General features: G+C 41.1%; 1 protein-coding gene across 1 annotated transcript in view; it reads right to left on the bottom strand.

The window, feature by feature from the left end:
• Positions 1-3,029: 3,029 nt before the first annotated feature.
• tbc1d22a (TBC1 domain family, member 22a) overlaps positions 3,030-19,044 on the bottom strand; it is a 453,849-nt gene continuing 437,834 nt past the window's right edge. Inside the window, exon 14 of the mRNA XM_041202627.1 lies at positions 3,030-3,505. Coding sequence (XP_041058561.1) covers positions 3,479-3,505 — 27 coding nt within the window. The 3' untranslated portion in view covers positions 3,030-3,478. The remainder of the gene's footprint in view (positions 3,506-19,044) is intronic.

Below are 19,044 nucleotides of genomic sequence, written 5' to 3'. Positions count from 1 at the left end.
CAGAAAAGGAGACAGCAATGTGCAAACTGGCTAAAATGGTCTAAAACTTGGAAAGTTGTGTGAACAGCTAAGAGACACTAAAGACCTAGGTGTTTTCCCAGAAGTGGCCAAACCGTAAACCAGGATGTTATTGTTTGATCAGTTGAAAAGGAACTCTGGAAAGTGACACATCAGGGCTGTAGTGACCTAAGGGAGAGAGGGTTCTTAAAAGTGTACCTTGCTGATGGTAATCATACCCGTGAAACTCAGAGGTAAAAGCTGCTGTTGGAGAGGATCCCTGACCTACCCTCATGAATAAAGATTAGCATATTGTGGAAATGTGTAGTGCCACATGTCTAAGGGGAGTGATGCAAATGCTTATTGTTGCATAAGATGTATCTTTGATGTATTGACCATTTGAAGAGAAATTTATATTTTTATTTGTAGTATCATTTGCCAGTTAATCCATGTGTAATTTGCATTGGTTCTGATTTGTGTTAAAGAAAAACTACAAAAAGTGTAATCATGTTGATAATTTCTTTATTTGGGGGTCATTCAGTAATTTTGATAATTTTAGTTTATGTCTTCTCCATGGTGGTCATAACGCTAACACTAAATTACTTTAAAAGAACATTAATGTGAGATAAAACCAGATCTTTATGATCTTCAAGATATCTTGTGCTAGCTAATTGCAATAGAAGCCTACCAAGCATTATTTCCTGACTTGAGGAACTGATTAAAGTCTGCTGTCAGCATGGAATTATGGAAAAACTTGTTCATTTTCCCCTTATATGTCATACTGTCTGCAACATGCTTTGCAAAGTGAACATTTTTGTGAATGTTCACAAATTTCAACTTGACGAACCAGGGTTTGCTCTGTAGCTAAGACTTCTTTTGAAAAATTCAAATAATTATAGGCAATTATTCTGAAACAAATGGGACCTGCACACTTTCCTTAATAGGATGTTAAATGTGGAGGCAGTGAATTAGGAGGCCAGCTTCTGGAAGATTACTGAGTCAGTCTCGCTGCCAGTAAGTGGAGGCTCAGGACTCAGGCTCAGTCCCAACATCGGAGTCCCAAAACCCGCAGCAAAATCCAACCCAGTGTGTCAATCATTTGTTGCCAACAGAACATAATTCATCATAAAATCAAAGCACTGTTCAGATAATTTACTTAGGAAAAGATAGTCGATCTTCTCGGTCGGGAGGAGAAATGAACTAAATCCTTAAGCTGTGTCCTGCATACATTTAATTCAAATTTTTATTCATCTTTAAAATTCTGGTTTATTAGCATCATTGCAAAGTAGGTTTTAGGGTATTCCTGATTGGCAAATAATTTTATTGGCACATCATTGTTAATATGACATCATGCATGTGTAAAATGGACAACATTAGGCAAAGTGTTTAATGTACAGATGTGAGAAATCCAGGTATGCTGAACTGGGGGCAAAACTCTACTAGGCAAGGTGATATTCATTTGACCCCGCAGAGAGCATACGTAATGTTAAAACTGAAAGGAAATTGATGGGCAATTTTGAACATAGTATAATGATTGATGAGCTAATTTTCATTTCTATAGCTGGTTTTAATGGTTTTCAGGCCTTCTGGTTAAAAATGTGATGACGACATTTCCCTAAGCATAGCATTTGGCTTGTGTGAAGTATGGAGTTTGAGATCCTTCGAGTAGTGTGGAACACCTTTGGAATTTGTAGCCCAAACTGAAAGAATGAAAGCTTTTATGTCCACTGGTAACGATTCTGTTCAAAATCATTTTGGGCAGTCTTGACCTGCTCCCTTTTGAGTCTGGGGCAATGTGCAATATGGAGAACCTTTCCTTGGATTTATGTTTAATTAGCCATGTTTGAATTTTAAATGAAACTCGTTCGAAATTCTTTTGGGGGGAAAGAATCATGTGTTATCTACCTATTGAATCTCATTATATTTTTAAACAACTAAATCAATTAAACCTTAACCTCCTCATCTTCATGGAATTTAAACCAAATTAACCTAGTTTTCCTCATGGTTTAATCCTTTTACTGCAGGTATCGTCTAAGGTCAGAACATTCTTTTTTGAAATGGCAGCTCAGTTGGTGATATGAGTCAGAACATTGTGAGCTTAAGCCCCATTCCAAGACTTGAACATTTCATCTTCGCTGCCATTTAAGTGCGGTACTGAGGGAGTGTCAGTACTGATTTGTTGAAGGTGCCATTTTTTAGATGAGATACTAAGCAAGACCCTTTTCTGCCTGATCAAAAGGTTTCGTTACATGTTACAGATCCCACGTCACTACTTGAAGAAGAACCAAGAGGTTTCCCGTTCAAGTCTGGCTTGGAATTTGATTGGCTTAAATCAGTTGTATTGAAATTAGACAAATATTTGTAGGGTGTTTCACAAATTACTTATTTTCATTCTCTTCCTTAGCAACACTTAAATTTGTGATAATTCTACAGGATTAACTTTAGAAATAATAACATTTACAGCCCACTCAAACTTGATAATGAGAGACTCTCCTTAAATGCAAATTCCCAGATGTGGTGCTCCTAAAATTTGAACTCTCCTTTTAAAATTATTTATCAAACACTAGTGCAAATTTTCTTTTAAATTGATCCTGCTTACTGAACAAGCTACCCTAAACACTGCATCATAAGCTTCCTGTTCTTGAGATTGGCTGAGTGCTCACTCTGTGACTGTGGGATGTCAAGGACAAGAATATTAAACCAGTGGCAACCAAAGATCGCTTGTTTCCTCAAGCAAAACAGATAAACCATTTCCAACTGAAAGGATTACAAAAATCCATGTGGATTGTAGCTTTTAATTTATATAAAAACAGAATGAGGTTGAGAAGTAACAAAAATAATGAATAATGCATCATCATGTAGGAGATAAATGCTCACTGTCAAGTCTCTGGAACATACAGTAGGTACTTCAAAAGGTCAAATCAATGTTAGTTGCGCAGAAATGAAGAATATAGAATTAAACAGTCCATGCAATATCAGAGAAAATAAAACAGTCAACTGGTACCTTCTAATTAATACAAGCATATATAATTGAATAGCTTATTGAGTCATTGTTATTTTTATGATAAACATGCTTTATTTATGAAACGTTAAAAGATGTAAACATTGAAAACGCTTATTAAAAATACAATGAAATAGCATTTACCCAATAGTGAAGCAAGATGTTGCATTATTTTTCCGAAATATCTTTCCCAAGTCCAATCATATCTATTTTGGAATCAAATATTTGTCATTGATAACAATGAATAAAAAAAATAACCTATGGACAGGCACTGCAGAAGGAGAAAACTTTGCAATTTCATAAAAAGAATTTGACAATATTACCACTTTCAAAGGTTCCCATGGCAGCTCATCATGCCAAAAAGGACCGATACAAATTGATCTGGAAGTTGAATACAAAGAGACATGGAGCGTTTGTCATTTCAGTTGAAATTGTCTATTCAGAGCACAAGGTAAATACAGATGCAGACAACCACTTCACCTATTTTAGGCAATCCATCCAAAAAACCTGGAACCATACAAAAGATCACAATTTTATAAAGTAGTACAGCACAAATAGAGTATTCAGCCCAAAAGGTCCATGCCAGTTTTTATGTTCCATAAGAGTCTCCTCCCACTTTCTTCATCTAAACCCATCACCATAACCTTCTATTCCTTTCTCACTGGGTAATTATCTAGTTTTTCCTTGATTGTATCAATGCTATTTGCTTCAAGTACTCCTTGTCTTAGTGAGTTCCATATTCCATCCACCCTCTGGGTAAAGAAATTTCTCTTGAATTCCCTATTGAATTTATCAGTGATTATCTTGTATACACATGTATATCTGGTCTCGCCCACAAGTTGAAACATCTTCTCTACGTCTACCCTATTAAATCAATTCACAATATTGAGGACACTATCAGGACACTCCCCCAGTTTTCTCTATTCTAAACTCTAGCAGATACAAGCCTAGCCTGTCCAGCCTTTCCTCAGGAGGCAACCCTGCCCATTCCAGCTATCTTTTTTTATAAACATTCTCGAAACTGTTTCCAATGCATTTACATTCTTCCTTAAATAAGGAGACTAACTCCAAAAACAGTACCCCTGATGTGGTATCACCAATGCGCTATATAACTGAAGCATAACCTCCCAACTTTTGTATTCAATTGCCCTCGCAATAATGATAGCATTCTATTAGCTTTCCTAATTACTTGCTGTCCCTGCATACTAGCCTTTTGTGATTCATGCACTAGGACACCTAGATCCCTCTGAATCTCAGAGCTCTGCAATCTCTCACCATTTAGATAATATGCTTTTTTTTCCCCTGCCAAAATGAACAATTTCACACTCTCCCACATTATACTCATTTGCCAGGCCTTTTCCCACTCACTTAACCTATCTTGTCCCTTTGTGGTCTCCCTATGTCCTCTTCACATCTTACTATCTACCTATCTTTGTGTCATCAGCAAATTTAGCAACCATACCTTTGGTCCCTTCATCCAAGTCATTTAGAGAAATTTTAAAAAATTGAGACCACAGCACTGATCTCTGTGGCACACCACTTGTTACATCTTGCCAACCAGAAAAAGACCCATTTATGCCTACCCTCTGTTTCTTGTCAGCTAGCCGATCTTCTATCCATGCCAATATGTTACCCCCTAAACCAGGAGCTTTTATTTTCACAATAACCTTTAACGTGACACCTTATCAAATGCCTTCTGGAACTCTAAATACAGTATAACCTCCAGTTCCCCTTGATCATCAGCATATGTTACCTCTTCAAAGAACTTAAATAAATTGGCTAAACATGATTTCCCTTTCAAAAAACCATGTTGACTCAGCCTGATTACCCTGAAATTTTCTAAGTGCCCTGCTATAACACCTTTAATAATAGCTCCCAACATTTTTCCTATGACAGATGTTAAGCTGTAATTAAGCCTGTAGTTTCCTGCTTTCTGTCTCCCTCCCTTTTTGAATAACAGAGTTACATTCACTATTTTCCAATCAAATGGAACTTGCCCGAATCTCGGGAACTTTGGAAAATTAAAACCAATACATCGACTATCTCACTAGCTAATTCCTCTAAGACCTCATGACAAAGTCCATCAGGATCCTGGGACTTGTCAGCCCGCAGGTCCAACAATTTGCTCAGTACCACATCCCTGGAGATTGTCATTTTCTTGTGTTCCTCCCTCACTTCCATTTCCTGATTTACAGCTATTTCTGGGATGTTACTTGTGAAGACTATAGTGAAGACTGATGAAAAATACTAGTCCAAATCATTTGCTATCTCTTTATTTTCCATTATTAATTCCTCAGACTCACTCTCTATAGGACAAAAGCTCCCTTTGCTTTTGCTACTCTTTACACCCTTTCATTCCCCATTTATTCCTCCTCTAAAGACTGAAGAGCCCAATATTCTGTGGATTTTTTTCTCACCATTTATTCTACAAAACTCCAGATAAACTTTATTCTTTTCTTTACTGCCTCAAGGGCTTGAATGGTTCCCACAGGAGCCATGAGAAACACACACTGCTCAAGGAGGAGTGTGACCACAGCACTCCACAATTCCAATTCACTATCCTTTAACTTCTCCTGCTTTGCTGATTTATCAATATAGTTCAAATTTTTATTTGATTGCTACTTGCCAATGGCTGGGCACACTAATTACTAAGTCCACAAACATCTTAAGGTCAGTTTCAGCTTTACTGTCAGCTAAGATTCACAGGGTATGCATGTTGCTCATTTATTCCCAATGTGCAATATGTTATACTTCAATATTTTAATAGATAAATTACTGGTAGCAATTATACATCATGTGTGAAGTGGATTAGGTGATAAATTAAGCAATTGGATTAACTAATTAATCAGATTTTCCAGGCAGCCTTGTGGTCCAAAGAATAACACATCAAATTTCAATGCCAGCCCCCAAAAAAATCAAAAGCTCAATTTGCAGTCCAACCTTTTGCTGTAATTGGTCAGTTTTCAGTCGGGTTGGAGCATTGAAGATATCGTGAGAAGAAGAACAAGATGCCCCCATAAAGGAGAGTTTCTGACAACCAATCTTTGAATATTATTTGTTGGCCATCAACAAGAAGGTAACAAGTTACATCACTTTCCAAAAGGAGGATGGAACATTGGGTGAACCAAAAATTGGTGAAATAAATGGAATATGAGAGTTTTTTGTGCAGTTTTATGAATGACTAAATCCAGTGGGCTCACAGTAATACTAACTTTTCAGTAGGTTAAGTGAGTTAAAAATAAATTCATAACGCACAGCCAATGTGAAAAAGGAAATCCCTGCTCTATTAATAAGGTAGCACCCACCTTATGATAAAAATATTCTAAAATCAAGAATCACAATAATTTTCACATGGTGCATTACCATGTGCTTCCGAGGATGAGGCCAACCAACGCCAACCAACGCCAATCCACTTCAATGTTTTCTGAAATCACATTTTCTAGAAATTATATTGGGTGTAATGACCTTTTACATCTAAACTATTAGAGACACAAGGGCAAGTAATTACAAACGCTCATTTGAGATCCTTGCTTCAACGTAAAAAGGATACACAAAAGACTGACAGATCTGGGGTACAGGATAGCTAACTGAAATCTTGTTACTGCCCTGAAATCTATTTTTTTTCACCAGCTGGACTTGAATTGCTTGTAGGTATTTAGTGCATCTTTAAAAAATGATTTCCTTTCCTCCTGATATCTCCCCATCCTTACCCCATTCCTCCTGCAAGCAGTGAATCATGCTGATTTATAGTTTGATGGACAGTGGCAGCCTCTGGTGGTCATTCTTCATCTGTGAACCTGCGCAATTAACTTTCATGTGCGATTTGGCTAGAGGGAATATGGTAAGTGAGCCCAAAAATTGTCATGCTTAGCTGCCTAGTACTGTTGAGGCATTGAATGAATTGAGCACTAAATGCAGATTTTCAAATGATCATACAGAATTTAGGAAGGCTGCATTAAAACTTAATTCACTAAAGACCATGATCATTCCTTTTCACCTTGGTAAAAGTAGGCCAGGCAGCAACTTTGTGTATCATGCTGTGACACTTAAAATTAGAAAGTGGAGGGGCCACCTCATTCTTGGATGAAGCTCGAGAACAACATGCTCCATCACTACCATTGCAAGTCTACCTGCAAAGATTACATTGAATCTCTCTTTTAAAGAAGTTAACTGTCTCCGTCTAGGGTACTGCTTGTCCCCATAATACTGCACTTTCAGCTTTACATGCCCCTGGAGAATACTGCTATCCTGTATTGGGTATAAGTCAATGCTGATTGATCTATAACTAAATTAGTACCTCCAATCATTTCCAGTATGTTTGGTTCAACACTCGCCGAATCTTCTTCAGTGATTGAGAACTGAGGAGGGACAATGTGACACATTTGGAGTTTTGAAAGGCCCAAAATGAAACATCCATTCTATATAGAGGAAATTTAAAAGAAGCATGTTGTAGACAAAAGTCAAGCTGACCCTTCATCCAACATGCTTGAATTTTTTTGTTGCTGGAATATACCTATCCCATGTTCCCACTGCATTGAAAAAACAGCATGAACAGTTTCCGTTGATCACTGACAGGAAGAATGGAATTTGTCTGCCATCAAGATGCAAGAACTTTGCTGTTTTACAGTCGCTAGATTTCAAGATTTAAAGTATAGCCCAATGGACACACTAAAACCACCTGTTAGTTGGTCATTTTTGAAGAATATAAGAAATCGGAGTGACAGCAAGTCAAAAGCTCTTCAAGCCTGTTCCATCATATAATAAGATCATGGCTGAATTTCACTTTCCTGCTCTATCCCTATATCCCTTGATACCTTGAGTGCTGAAAAATCTATCAATCTCAGTCTTGAAGATACTCGTTGAGTGAGCTGCCATAATCCTTCAGGGTAGAGAATTCCGAAGATTCACAACCCTCCGAGTGAAGCAATTTCTCCTCCTTTCAGCCCTAAATGGATGACCTGTTAATCTGAGGCTCTGACTGTTAGTTCTAGACTCTGCAGCAAGGTGAAGCAAGTTCTTAGTGTCTATGCCATCAACATATGTTTCATTGAGATCATCCCTCATTCTTCTAAACTCCAAAGAATCTGGGCACAGTCTACTAAATCTTTCCTCATAAGTCAGCTTGCTCATTCCAAGAATCAATCTAGTGAAGCTGTGTTGCACCCCCGCGAAAGTAAGTATGAGCAGAATCGTCCCAGATTTGCACTAAGTGAGGTAGCGGACAGGAAAAAGAGTGTTTTACCCACCAGCCGCAATGGAGGCTTCTCATGCCATATCACCCCAAACCTGCCTCCTTAATCATGCATTCCCTGCTCACCCACTCTCCATCTGTTTCCATGCAGGAGAAGGTGGCTCAAAGCAGCAGAGAGAGGTCCCAGACCAGGGACGGAGTGGTCCATACTAGGCTCCTCACTCACTTTGAGAAATGTGCCGTCACACTAACTGGTGAAGACATGGAATGTGCCTGCGGTGACGGTGAGGTCAGCTGTGAACACCCTTGTGAGGATCCTGCACCACATCATCCCTCTCTCAATACAACTGTGAGTACTCTCTCTCCTGCCTTTGACTCTGCTGCCATGCACCAATTATCTCAACTTTGGTTCACAGGGGGCTCTGCCAAGTGACCAACACCCTCAGCCAGCCTGTCCCTGAGCTCCATCCAGGTCCTCACTTCCTGCCAAGAGGACACATCCTCCATTGAAGAGCTAGAAATAAGCAGCTGGAAGGCCCTCACAGCACTAACAGACACCTTGGTAGGACCTAGATCTAGAGGAAACTCGGGTTCACGATCTGATGGTCACTGCACAGGCACATGTCCGCAGCAGCAGGTGCTGAGCTCCTTGGCTCTCGGAGGACTGCTGTGGAAGAGGCATCTGAGAGAACCAAGTCAGATGATCAGCCTCTGGTTTGGGCCTTCCTATGCATCGTGGAGGGTCAGCAGAAGGCCGGGGAACATCACGCAGAGCTGCTGGAAGCCCTCAACATGGTGGCATGCTAGATAGCAGAGGGCGTCCACCTGTTCTCTGATGAAGTGGTGCCCACATGTACACTAATGGAGGTCTCCATGGAAAGGATGGCAATTGCCATAGGGACCCTGGTCCAGTAGAACATGGAGGTGCATGCAGACCTGCACCTCATTGTGGGAGCCATGGGTAAGTTCCTGCATTGGCATCGCAAGAGAGAAACGGGACACCTCAAAGTCCCTCAATGTGCTCCTTCCCCTCAAGGGGTCAGGCTGGGGCCCTTCAGCACCTGAAGGGAGGAGGAGCGACAGCTGGACACCCCTAGGTCATCCACTCAGGAATCTCAGAGGTTGTCCTCACCCTCTGAGTCCCTCTTGCCTGTTGCCCCCTCACCACAGAGGGAACAGCTGGCCCACAGGAGGACAGCCAAAGCAATCCCCACCCCCAAGACCTCGGCTCATCAGAAGCAACAGGACCAACCATTGCTCTGGTTGTCTCCACCTCTGCTGCAGATGTCAGGGCAGCACCTAGAAGTATTAGGCCTAGAAAAGTTAAGAAATTCTGATCACAATTAATTGCATGGGTGAACATATTTTGTCACTTTTTTCAGTGAAAGTGAATATATTTTCAGTTTATAACGTGTAATGATGTCTTTCAGCTTCATTGACAGGCTTCATGAGTCCTCCCAATGCATCCCCACCACAACTGGTTCAGTTGTACACAGCCGGCCGACAAATGATTCTGGAGGGAGAAGTGTGTGTGTGTGTGTGTGTGGCAGGGCCTTTCGGATTCTTGTGCAAGCACTCTTCCACGCACATGTCTCCTTCCTCCATCACATTCATCTCAATGGCCCGAGCATTTTCAATGCTGCCAGCTAGGGTTCGCTTTCATTTGACCATCTGAGCCAACCGGCATCTCCGCCCACCCACTGATCACACTCCCATGCAGCACCTGTTTCACCCACCGTGAGTCTCCTTTCACTTTTGGATTTAGAAGCATGGTGCGTGTAACATTCCCCCATCATCTCCCCTCCAACCCCCAGTCACCCATGTCCTTTCTCCCATCGCTGTCAAACCCCCTGGTATCACCTACCACCTCCCCACCATCACCTACCAGCCACAACCTTTTTCTTTCAGGGATATCCAGGCAAACATACACATCCCTACCTTCCTGAAAACTGCACCTCCATCCATGTTCACCTACTGACCTGCGCCTTCCCACTCCCGGGGTCCATGTCTGCCTCTAAGTCCCCACAAACCACCCTCGCTGTCCCTTCTACCAGCACTGTCGCACCCTCACCTTCCTGCCTCACTCTGCCCTCTCTCATTTTCACCCTTCCCTCCCACCACACCCGCCCTCATTTTGCTCCCCAGAAGGTAGTTATCAATGCCACAGACCCCTCCCTTAGACATTTATCTGGACATCACCCCTCCTTACTCTTTACGCACACTCAGAACTCCATCCCACTCCTCAGAACTCCTTTCCCCGTTCCCCTTCCGGAATCCTTCCTCCCCCAAAGTCCTTCCCCCTCTGAACTCCTTCCTTTACATCTTCCTCCCCCCCCCTCACATTGATCTACCCAGTTGCTGTACTGTCGCCCATTACTCCCTCCCCCACCAACCTTGGGCCTTCTGACACCTTCGTTAACCCCCCTCCCAACCTCACCCGCTGACACACCTTCCTCTCCCAATCTAATCTAGACCTTCCTCTCCCACCCCCTTGACAATCATCCGCAGCAGATCATCAGCAAGACATTGATGTCCCAAAGCAGACCCTCAATGGTGTCTTTCCACCTTCCTTGAGCTGCTTCGCAGTGGAGTCATGTCCATGAGAATCCACCCTGCATGTGATGGATGTTCCTCCGGGACATTTTGCTGTTGAGCTCCAGCATCTTCTGTTCCTCAGATGTCTGGGATGTAAGCAAGTCCCGACTTCTGCACATCACACTTGTTCAGAGGTGTTCTGCACTGGCATCTTTTCCTGCCAAAGTGGGTGGTAAATTTGCTGTGGGGGGGCTGATTCCGGCAAGCTGGGTTTATAATGATATGCAGATGTATTATAATGAAGTTCCCGATATCTGGCAGCAGGAAATGCAATTCGCCATTGATGGACGGAGCGGACGATTGTAAACATGTTTCACAATGGCGTGAAACCGACTACTCAAAAAGTCCAACCCACTTTCAATAATGCCTAACACACCATTTACCTTCATAATTGCTTGCTGCACCTGCATGTTAACTTCCCATGATTTATGCAGGAGGACAATTTTGGCTAAGTGCAGTCATACTACATGGTTTAGGATCTGTCAAGTTCTGCCTGTAGGGCATCAGAACAGACATCTTGGCACATAATGAATGAATCATTGCCCTATTTTGCATCTGAGTGGTAGCATGGAAAAACCATATAATGCAAGCAAGATAGATACCCGATGGCTAGAAATGTTATGTATAGATTGTTAGGGACTGCTTTTCTGGAAGGCATAGGAGAATAACAGCAGTAGTAATAGTTTGCTAGTTATAATGCCCTCGTCATGGTTCAACACAGCAGGGATTGAATTTTTGTACCTTGCTGCACGGTCAGATCCTTTGTTATGTATTATTTTAAATCATTCCGGCTGACAGGAATACCACAGCAATCATTCAATAGCATGTAATTAAAATCCCTCACACTTGGTCAACAAGGAAAATTGTTTTCCTAGGTTGTTTTCCGGGTGGAGGCCGAGGACTACAATTCCCGCTGGGATGTGCGGCATCGAGGACGGGCAAGGTAACAGGCCGCGCATGCTCTGTTCCAGTTTCGCTTTGACAGCTGCTCCAGGATGGCTTGAAGCATTTATTTTTTTTGCTGGAGACTTCAAGCTGAGAGCCTGCTTTACACCAGGTTCGGTTTCAGTAGCGATGGAAGAGCATCAGCCTCCAGGCCCTGCCTCAGAATGGAAGCTGAAGGGCTCAGCTACCCTAACAGCATCCACAAGAGGGGGCATCAATGCCCAACAACTGGACCGTGGCTTAATGGCACAAAAAACAAGCCCATGCGGCAGGGAGTCAGCAGCAGATGGAGAAGAGTGTTGTCTCCATGCATCTGAGACTTTGCCATTCATCCCATGCTACTGAGGGATCTGGGGCTCAGAGAAGCCCCAGGAGCTGTTGGTAACTGCATGCTGCTTAGAGTTGGGGCTCAGGGAAAACCCAGTGCAGTATTTGCACACTGCAGCTGGGGAGGTTGAGGCTCAGAGGAGGCCAGAAGTAGTTGTTGGTAGCAGCATGGCTGAGAAGCTGGGACCGTGCCTCTGTTTAGACGCTGGATTGTAGCTTGGCCAACACAGTGGGACGCAGTCTCAGTAGTAGGTCAGCTCAACTGGAAAAGGCCAAGATGGCTGGATATGGGAGGCTTGAGTGAGATCTGGAATAGTGTGCCTCTTAGGTGAGGATTGTACCCATGAAACTCAGGTGGAGCAGAGTTGCTGTCAACTGGGGATTGATTTGCTCTCTGAAGGAGAAGAGGAGCTGAAATCCCTCATGAGGAAGACAGTTTTAAAGGGTTTCGGTGACTCAAAGTGATGACTGGCGTCTGGGTGGGTGCTGAGAAATTCAGGGGACCGTATTGGTTGGATGTGCCATATAATGTGCCGTTTAATGTGTGCCACCACAGTTTGTCTGTTAATTCATTTTAGAGTATAAGATAGATAATATTCACTGTTTGCTTTTTTTAAGTCATGTATAGCAAAATTTCTTCTGCTTGTTTGAAACCACAGAACCTTGTGGCTTTAACCTTTTGCTAAGTAACTGCAATTTGAAATTTTGTCTACATTAAATAAAATATTACAGGTCCCTAGCTGGATCATAACAAAATTTTGGGGTCTGGTCTGGGATCGTAACACAAGTAACATCTTTATGCTTTTATCAACAGCACTATACATGATAACTTTTTTTTTCTCTTTTGCTAATTCTTTTTTGATAACATTGAAAATTTGCAGGAAGATTAATTTAAACTGAGGTGATAAAATTAACAGCCATTTTACACTGTTGTTCAAAATGTTTTTTCTTTTCTTAAGTTCAAACATCCAAGGTTGAAAACGTAGAAGAGAAAAGAAAAATTACTCATCAAAATAACATGACTAGACTCACCTATAATATTTTCTTTTGTACCTTGAGCAGCTTCAGAAACATTGCCACCTGAACACTTCAGCCTCTCTGAAAGGTTTGATCTTGCAGATGATGTTTTTCCTAAAATAATCACTCCTGTCAGGTAAAACAGTGTGTGTGTGTGTGTGTGTGTGTGTGTGTGTGGGGAGGGGGGGGGTTGGGGGGGGGCACTGGGTAGTGGTTCCCAAATGCATTTGGCACAAAGGTTCCCAGAATAACAGTGTGAGGAGCTGTCAGTATGATTCTCACAGCATATGTCTCCCCAAGCTGTAAGAGAGGATGAATAAAGAATGAACATTGATTTACATAATGCCTTTTATGTCTCCAGGATGTCTTACAAGGGATGATTTTAACCCTTCCTGCTTGGCAGAAGCCAGGCAAACAGGCAGTTAAAATTGCCTGTGGACTTAGTCGCTGAATTCTCACTCTCATTCTGAGCAACCAGAAACATCACCAGCTGGAAACTGATGGAATTCTTCTTTAAGCGTACAGATCCAGCCCTGAGTAAGTCACTGGGAACTGACTACTGTATTAACCATGGACCTGAGGAAAAAAGCAGTTGTAGCTTTCCCACCCTGGGAGCTGGAATCAGATGTAGGGCTGCCAAGCCTCCAGGATTAACTTGGAGTCTCCGGGAACTGAAGATCATAGGAACATGGGAGCAGGAGTAGGCCATTTGGTTCTTCGAGTCTGTTTCACCATACAATAAGATCATGGCTGACCTGGTTGTGGTTTCAGCTCCACTTTCCTGTCTGACCCCATAACCCTTGACTCCCTTGTCTAACAAAAATCTAACTTGAATAAATTCAAAGATCAAGCCTCCACACTACTTTCTGGGGAAGGGAATTCCACACACCAAAGAATCTTTGGGAGAAAAGGTCTCTTCTCATCTCTGCCTTAAAAGGAAGACTTCTTTTTAAAAAATTTATTTACAGGTTTTGGGTGTTGCTGGCTCAGCCAGCATTTATTGCCCATCCCTAATTGCCCTTGAAAAGGTGGTGGTGAGCTGCCTTCTTGAACCACTGCAATCCCCTAGTTTTAGTCGCCCCCACAAGAGGAAACATCCTCTGGCTATCTATCCTATAAAGTCCGCTCAGGAGCTGATATGTTGCAATAAGATCACCTTTCATTCTTAACATCATTGGGACATTAAAAAATAATTTTTTTTTGTTATTTTCTTCAAACATTTCTATTCATCAGATATAAAACTATTGAAAATGGGAACAAGGCTGTTAGGCTGACAGTCAAGCATCATCCAATTGGGTATTGAGTTCTTTTGCTTTCCATTTGGTATAGGAAGGCAGTGCATCACCAGGATGATTGTGTTGGCTGACTAATGGCTGGAACATGGGGCAAGTCATGTGATGAAACCTCCAGGAATGCATTTAATCACAGTTGGCAACCCTAGTCAGATGCCATCTTTGAGATGATACATTAAACTGAGGCTGCATCTGCCTGCTCAGGTGGATGTAAAAGATAACTGGCGCTATTTCAAAGAAGAGCAGGGTGGTTATCTCTGATGTCCTGACCAATGTTTATCCATCAATCAACATCACAAAAACAGATAATCTATTCATTATCACATGAATGTTTGTGAGAGCTTCCCTTGTGCAATTTGGCTGCCACATTTCCTACATTACAACAGTGACTACAATGCAAAAAAGTACTTGAGTTGCTGTAAAGTGATTTGGGACTTCCTGTAATTGTGAAAGGTGGTAAATGCGAGGTCTGTCTTTCCTCTTCTATATCAACATTCCACACCTCACAGTACACCTCAGCTGGCAGTTTGGAAAGTTGATGCAGTCCAGAGCAGGATTGTGGGGACTGAAGCAGACTCCTACATTCGCTGAGATCAAGCTAAAGGAAATTATGGTTTATCCACATCTTAATGGTGGGCAAGCAATTGTACGGAGTACTACGGTCTTTGGGATTGAAAGAGGAGGTGGAACAGTGCAGCTAAGCACAATTTGGCGTGGGAGGTGATATGATGTCAATAATGCAAAAGTTGAAAATGGATTCATGAGAGATCAATGGCATACAGATAGACATGAGAGAAAGATCTTTCAGGAGAGTAAGTGTTCCAGCATACAAGGCAGTGCAAAAGACGAGGATGATGGCAAGAAGTGCAGTGAATTGTAGTGATGTTCACACAAAATGTTATTTAAAAACTTAATAAGTGACTGTAAAGGCTCTGTTGAAGGATTAAATTAAGAAATGCGTGGCTTTGTGCAGAGAATGTGTAGGTAGGTGGATGTTGGGTGGTAAGTTAACAAGAAGTCCTGAAGTCCCATTCAGTAAAAGAAGCTGTCATTGAGGAAAAGGCAAAATATGCCATAATTAATTCACTGGAATATTATTTTGTGCATGTAAATAAAGAAAGCTGATTTCTAAATCAATCATGCTTGTATCAAACCTCAGCACATTTATTTTTATTTGTTCATGGGATGTTGGCCTCACTGGCTAGCCCAGCATTTATTGCCCATCCCTAATTGCCCTTGGTCAGGGGCCTTTTAAGAGTCAACCACATTGCTGTGGATCTGGAGTCACATGTAGGCCAGACCAGGTAAGGACAGCAGATTTCCTTCCCTAAAGGACATTAGTGAACCAGATGGGTTTTTACAATGGTTTTGTGGCCAACTTCAGACTTTCAATTCTAGGTTTTTTTATTGAATTCAAACTGCGCCATCTGCCGTGGTGGGATTTGAACCCGGGTCCCCAGAGCATTAGCCTGGGTGTCTATTAAGAGTGATGCACTTATAAGATTTAGGTTTTTAAATTAAACATGTGAGCTACTCACGCAGAGGCAGATTGTATGAGGGGAACGTCTGATCAGACCATGGATTTGTAAAGTTTTGCTCATTCCATAGCTAGATTAAAAATATTTCCACCATTGCTTCTTATTAAGGGCCCATTTAAATGCTTATGAAAACAAAAAGAGCATGAGTTAATGTGAGTTGCAGTTGGTTGGCTTTCTTTGATCATTATCAAATTTATGTACCACAAATTTAACTGGAAAAAACAGCCCCTAGCTATAATTTTGATTTTTTAAAAATTCTTTCATGGGACGAGAATGTGACCAGCATTTATTGCCCATCCCTAAATGCCCATGAGAAGGTGGTGGTGAGCCACCTTCTTGAACTTCTGCAGTCCATTTGCTGTAGGTGCACCTACAGTGTTGTTAGGAAGAGAGTTCCAACATTCTGACCCACTGACAGTGAAGGAAAGGCAGAATAGTTCTAAGTGTGTGTGTGGTTTGGAGGGGAACGTTCAGGTGGCGGTGGTGTTCCCTTGCATCTGCTGCACTTGTTCTTCTAGATGGTTGAGCTCACCAGTTTGGAAGGTGCTGTCGAAGGAGCCTGGTGAGTTCCTGCAGTGCATCTTGTAGATGTTATGCACTGCTGCCACTGTGCATCGGTGGTGGAGGGAGTGAAACTTTAAAGTGGTGGGTGGGGTGCTGATCAAGTTGGGCTGCTTTGTCCTGGATTGTGTTGAGCTTCTTGCAGTTGTAATTGCAACTGAGATCATTTGGAATACCCAGAAGTGGTAACTTAGCTAAAATTTCTTTCACCAACAATATGAATAGAACATCCAGTAATATTCCTTTTGATGCATACTCTAAGCATTTGAAGCCAGACTGTTTCAGCTCATGACCATCACTCACATTTATCCTTGATCATCACCTTTGTTCTTTTCAATCTGCTGGTGCCAGATAAAACTGAAGCAATATTTTGTAATGCATCAATTTTAGCTTTGTGCTATGTGTAGACAGCCATATCGTCTTCCAGGTCACCGCATCAATATTGCATTCAAATATTTTGTTCTATTTATCTTTTCAAGGTTTGTTAGGGTTACTGCAGCCGTTATTGGAGCTAAGACTGTGTTAGACACAAATCTTCCCTTTTCTGTAGTATATTTAATACTTTAAGATTTGATTCATGGAGACGGGAATCTGTTAAATCGTTTTGTACAGCTCTTTATTTCATGAAGTGAAGTAAACTGATTAGCTGGCCATTGATATTTGTCTTTGACTTGATCAAATGGGAAATGGGATTAGACTAAAAGGAAATGGGATTAGAACAGACAGCTCAAGTTGAAAAGCTACAACTGGCAGAGGCACTAAAGGCCATATGACCCTCTGTTGCACTGTGAGTTCTATGATTCTAAATCACATTAGTGTTCATTCCTGAACTTCAGTTGATAGAATTCTCACACTCTATCATTATAAGATAATTAATTGTGGAATATTGTTGAATTTCCCCATTAATGCACATTGGGTGCTTATGCAATAGAATCTCTGATTCTATATTATATCTCTAAGATGTTACTATCTATCTCATCCAGCATTCAACTGCTCAGAGAGCAGACTAAATCTGTTCTGGATCATTTATAAAGGATTTTCACCATGCATTATTGTTCAAAAGAGACACAAAAACAAGTGATACACCATCAGTTACGTCATTGAGAAAAGGGAATAAAATAGCAAAAAAATGGGGCAAGAGAAACCAAACATATAAAATAATGTAAAATTTAATCCTTCACTGCTCTTACAAATGACATCTTCAGCAGTTACAAAAACAAATTATTCGATTAAATAACAGCAAAAGTCAGGATTACTAAACAGTAACAGGTGTACTAGATTTTATACAACTATAGAATGATGTAGCACAGAAAGGGGCCTTATGGACTATTGTGTCCATACCTGCTCTCTAAATGAACTATTCTTTCAAAATGTTCTTTTCAAATATTTATCCATTCCATTTAAAAAACTGGTTTGAATTCTGTGTTCACCCTGTTTCAGATAAGGCAGTTCACATCCTAATAGCCCTTCATAAATAGAAAATTTAAAAACCTCCTAACTTCACCCTTCATTCTTTGTTGATTTTAAGTTAGTTCCTTTGCATTACTGATTCACTGAACAGTGGCAATAGTGTTTCCCGATAGACTTCATCAAAATTCTTCATAAGTTTCAATACATCTGACAAGTGCCTTTTTAACTCATGTAATACTAAAAGGAATCTTTCTCTCTTTGTAGTTAAAGCATGTTATCCCCAATCACTTTGGTGAATCTCTTCTCCATCTTCTTCCTGGCCTTGACATCCTTCTGAATGTAGTAGTATGCTCAAAACTGGATATAGGATTCCAACAAATGCCTAAACAATGATTTATACAGGCTTTCCATTACCTCTTTGCTTTTATACTTAATGCTCCTAATTATGATTTTTTTCAAACAGCTTTATCAACTTGTCCTAATATTTGAACCCTGAAGGCTCACTTCTTTATTCCTTGTAAAAATGTTATTTCCTATAAACCCTCTCATGACATTTTCCTCCAAAAATATATCACCTTACTTTTCTCCCAATTACATTTCATCTGACGTTTATCTGCCCCACCTATTAACCTGTCCCTATTCTACTAAAGTCACCTGGAGACTGCTTCACAGTTAATCAGATTCCTATTTTTGTATTATCTGCAAATTTTGATATTAAGTCCCACACGTGTGTGAAAACTGAGGCATGACACTTATATGTATCTTCACCATTGTTCCTTTGTTCTCCATAAGATTTCCTTTTACACCTGCACCCTTTTAAGTATTCCTTTACTTTTCATGTACTTATACGGCTCTTGTTATCTCCAGTCTGCATTCTCTACTCCAGTTTTCACTTTTTGAGTGTTAACCTTCAATCAGTGGTAGTACTCTAGCTTCTGAACTGAAGGTTATGGTTTAAATGCTGTTCCACATCATTTAAGCTGCCACTAATACAACATTGAGGGAGCACTGCATTGCCAGAAATGTCATTTCATGGATGCAATATCAAACTGAGGCTCCACCTACCTGCACAGGTGGTCAGAAAGTATTCCCTGGCATATTCAACACCCAGGAAAGTTCTCCTGGAGGTCCTCTCCATCACTTAGCTTCAACCAATATCACTATCGTGGT

The sequence above is a fragment of the Carcharodon carcharias genome, chromosome 13 (assembly GCF_017639515.1).
Source record: "Carcharodon carcharias isolate sCarCar2 chromosome 13, sCarCar2.pri, whole genome shotgun sequence".
Classification (NCBI taxonomy): Eukaryota; Metazoa; Chordata; class Chondrichthyes; order Lamniformes; family Lamnidae; genus Carcharodon; species Carcharodon carcharias.
Note: the sequence above shows the minus strand (reverse complement) of the source record. Positions and strands in the feature narration are given on the sequence as shown.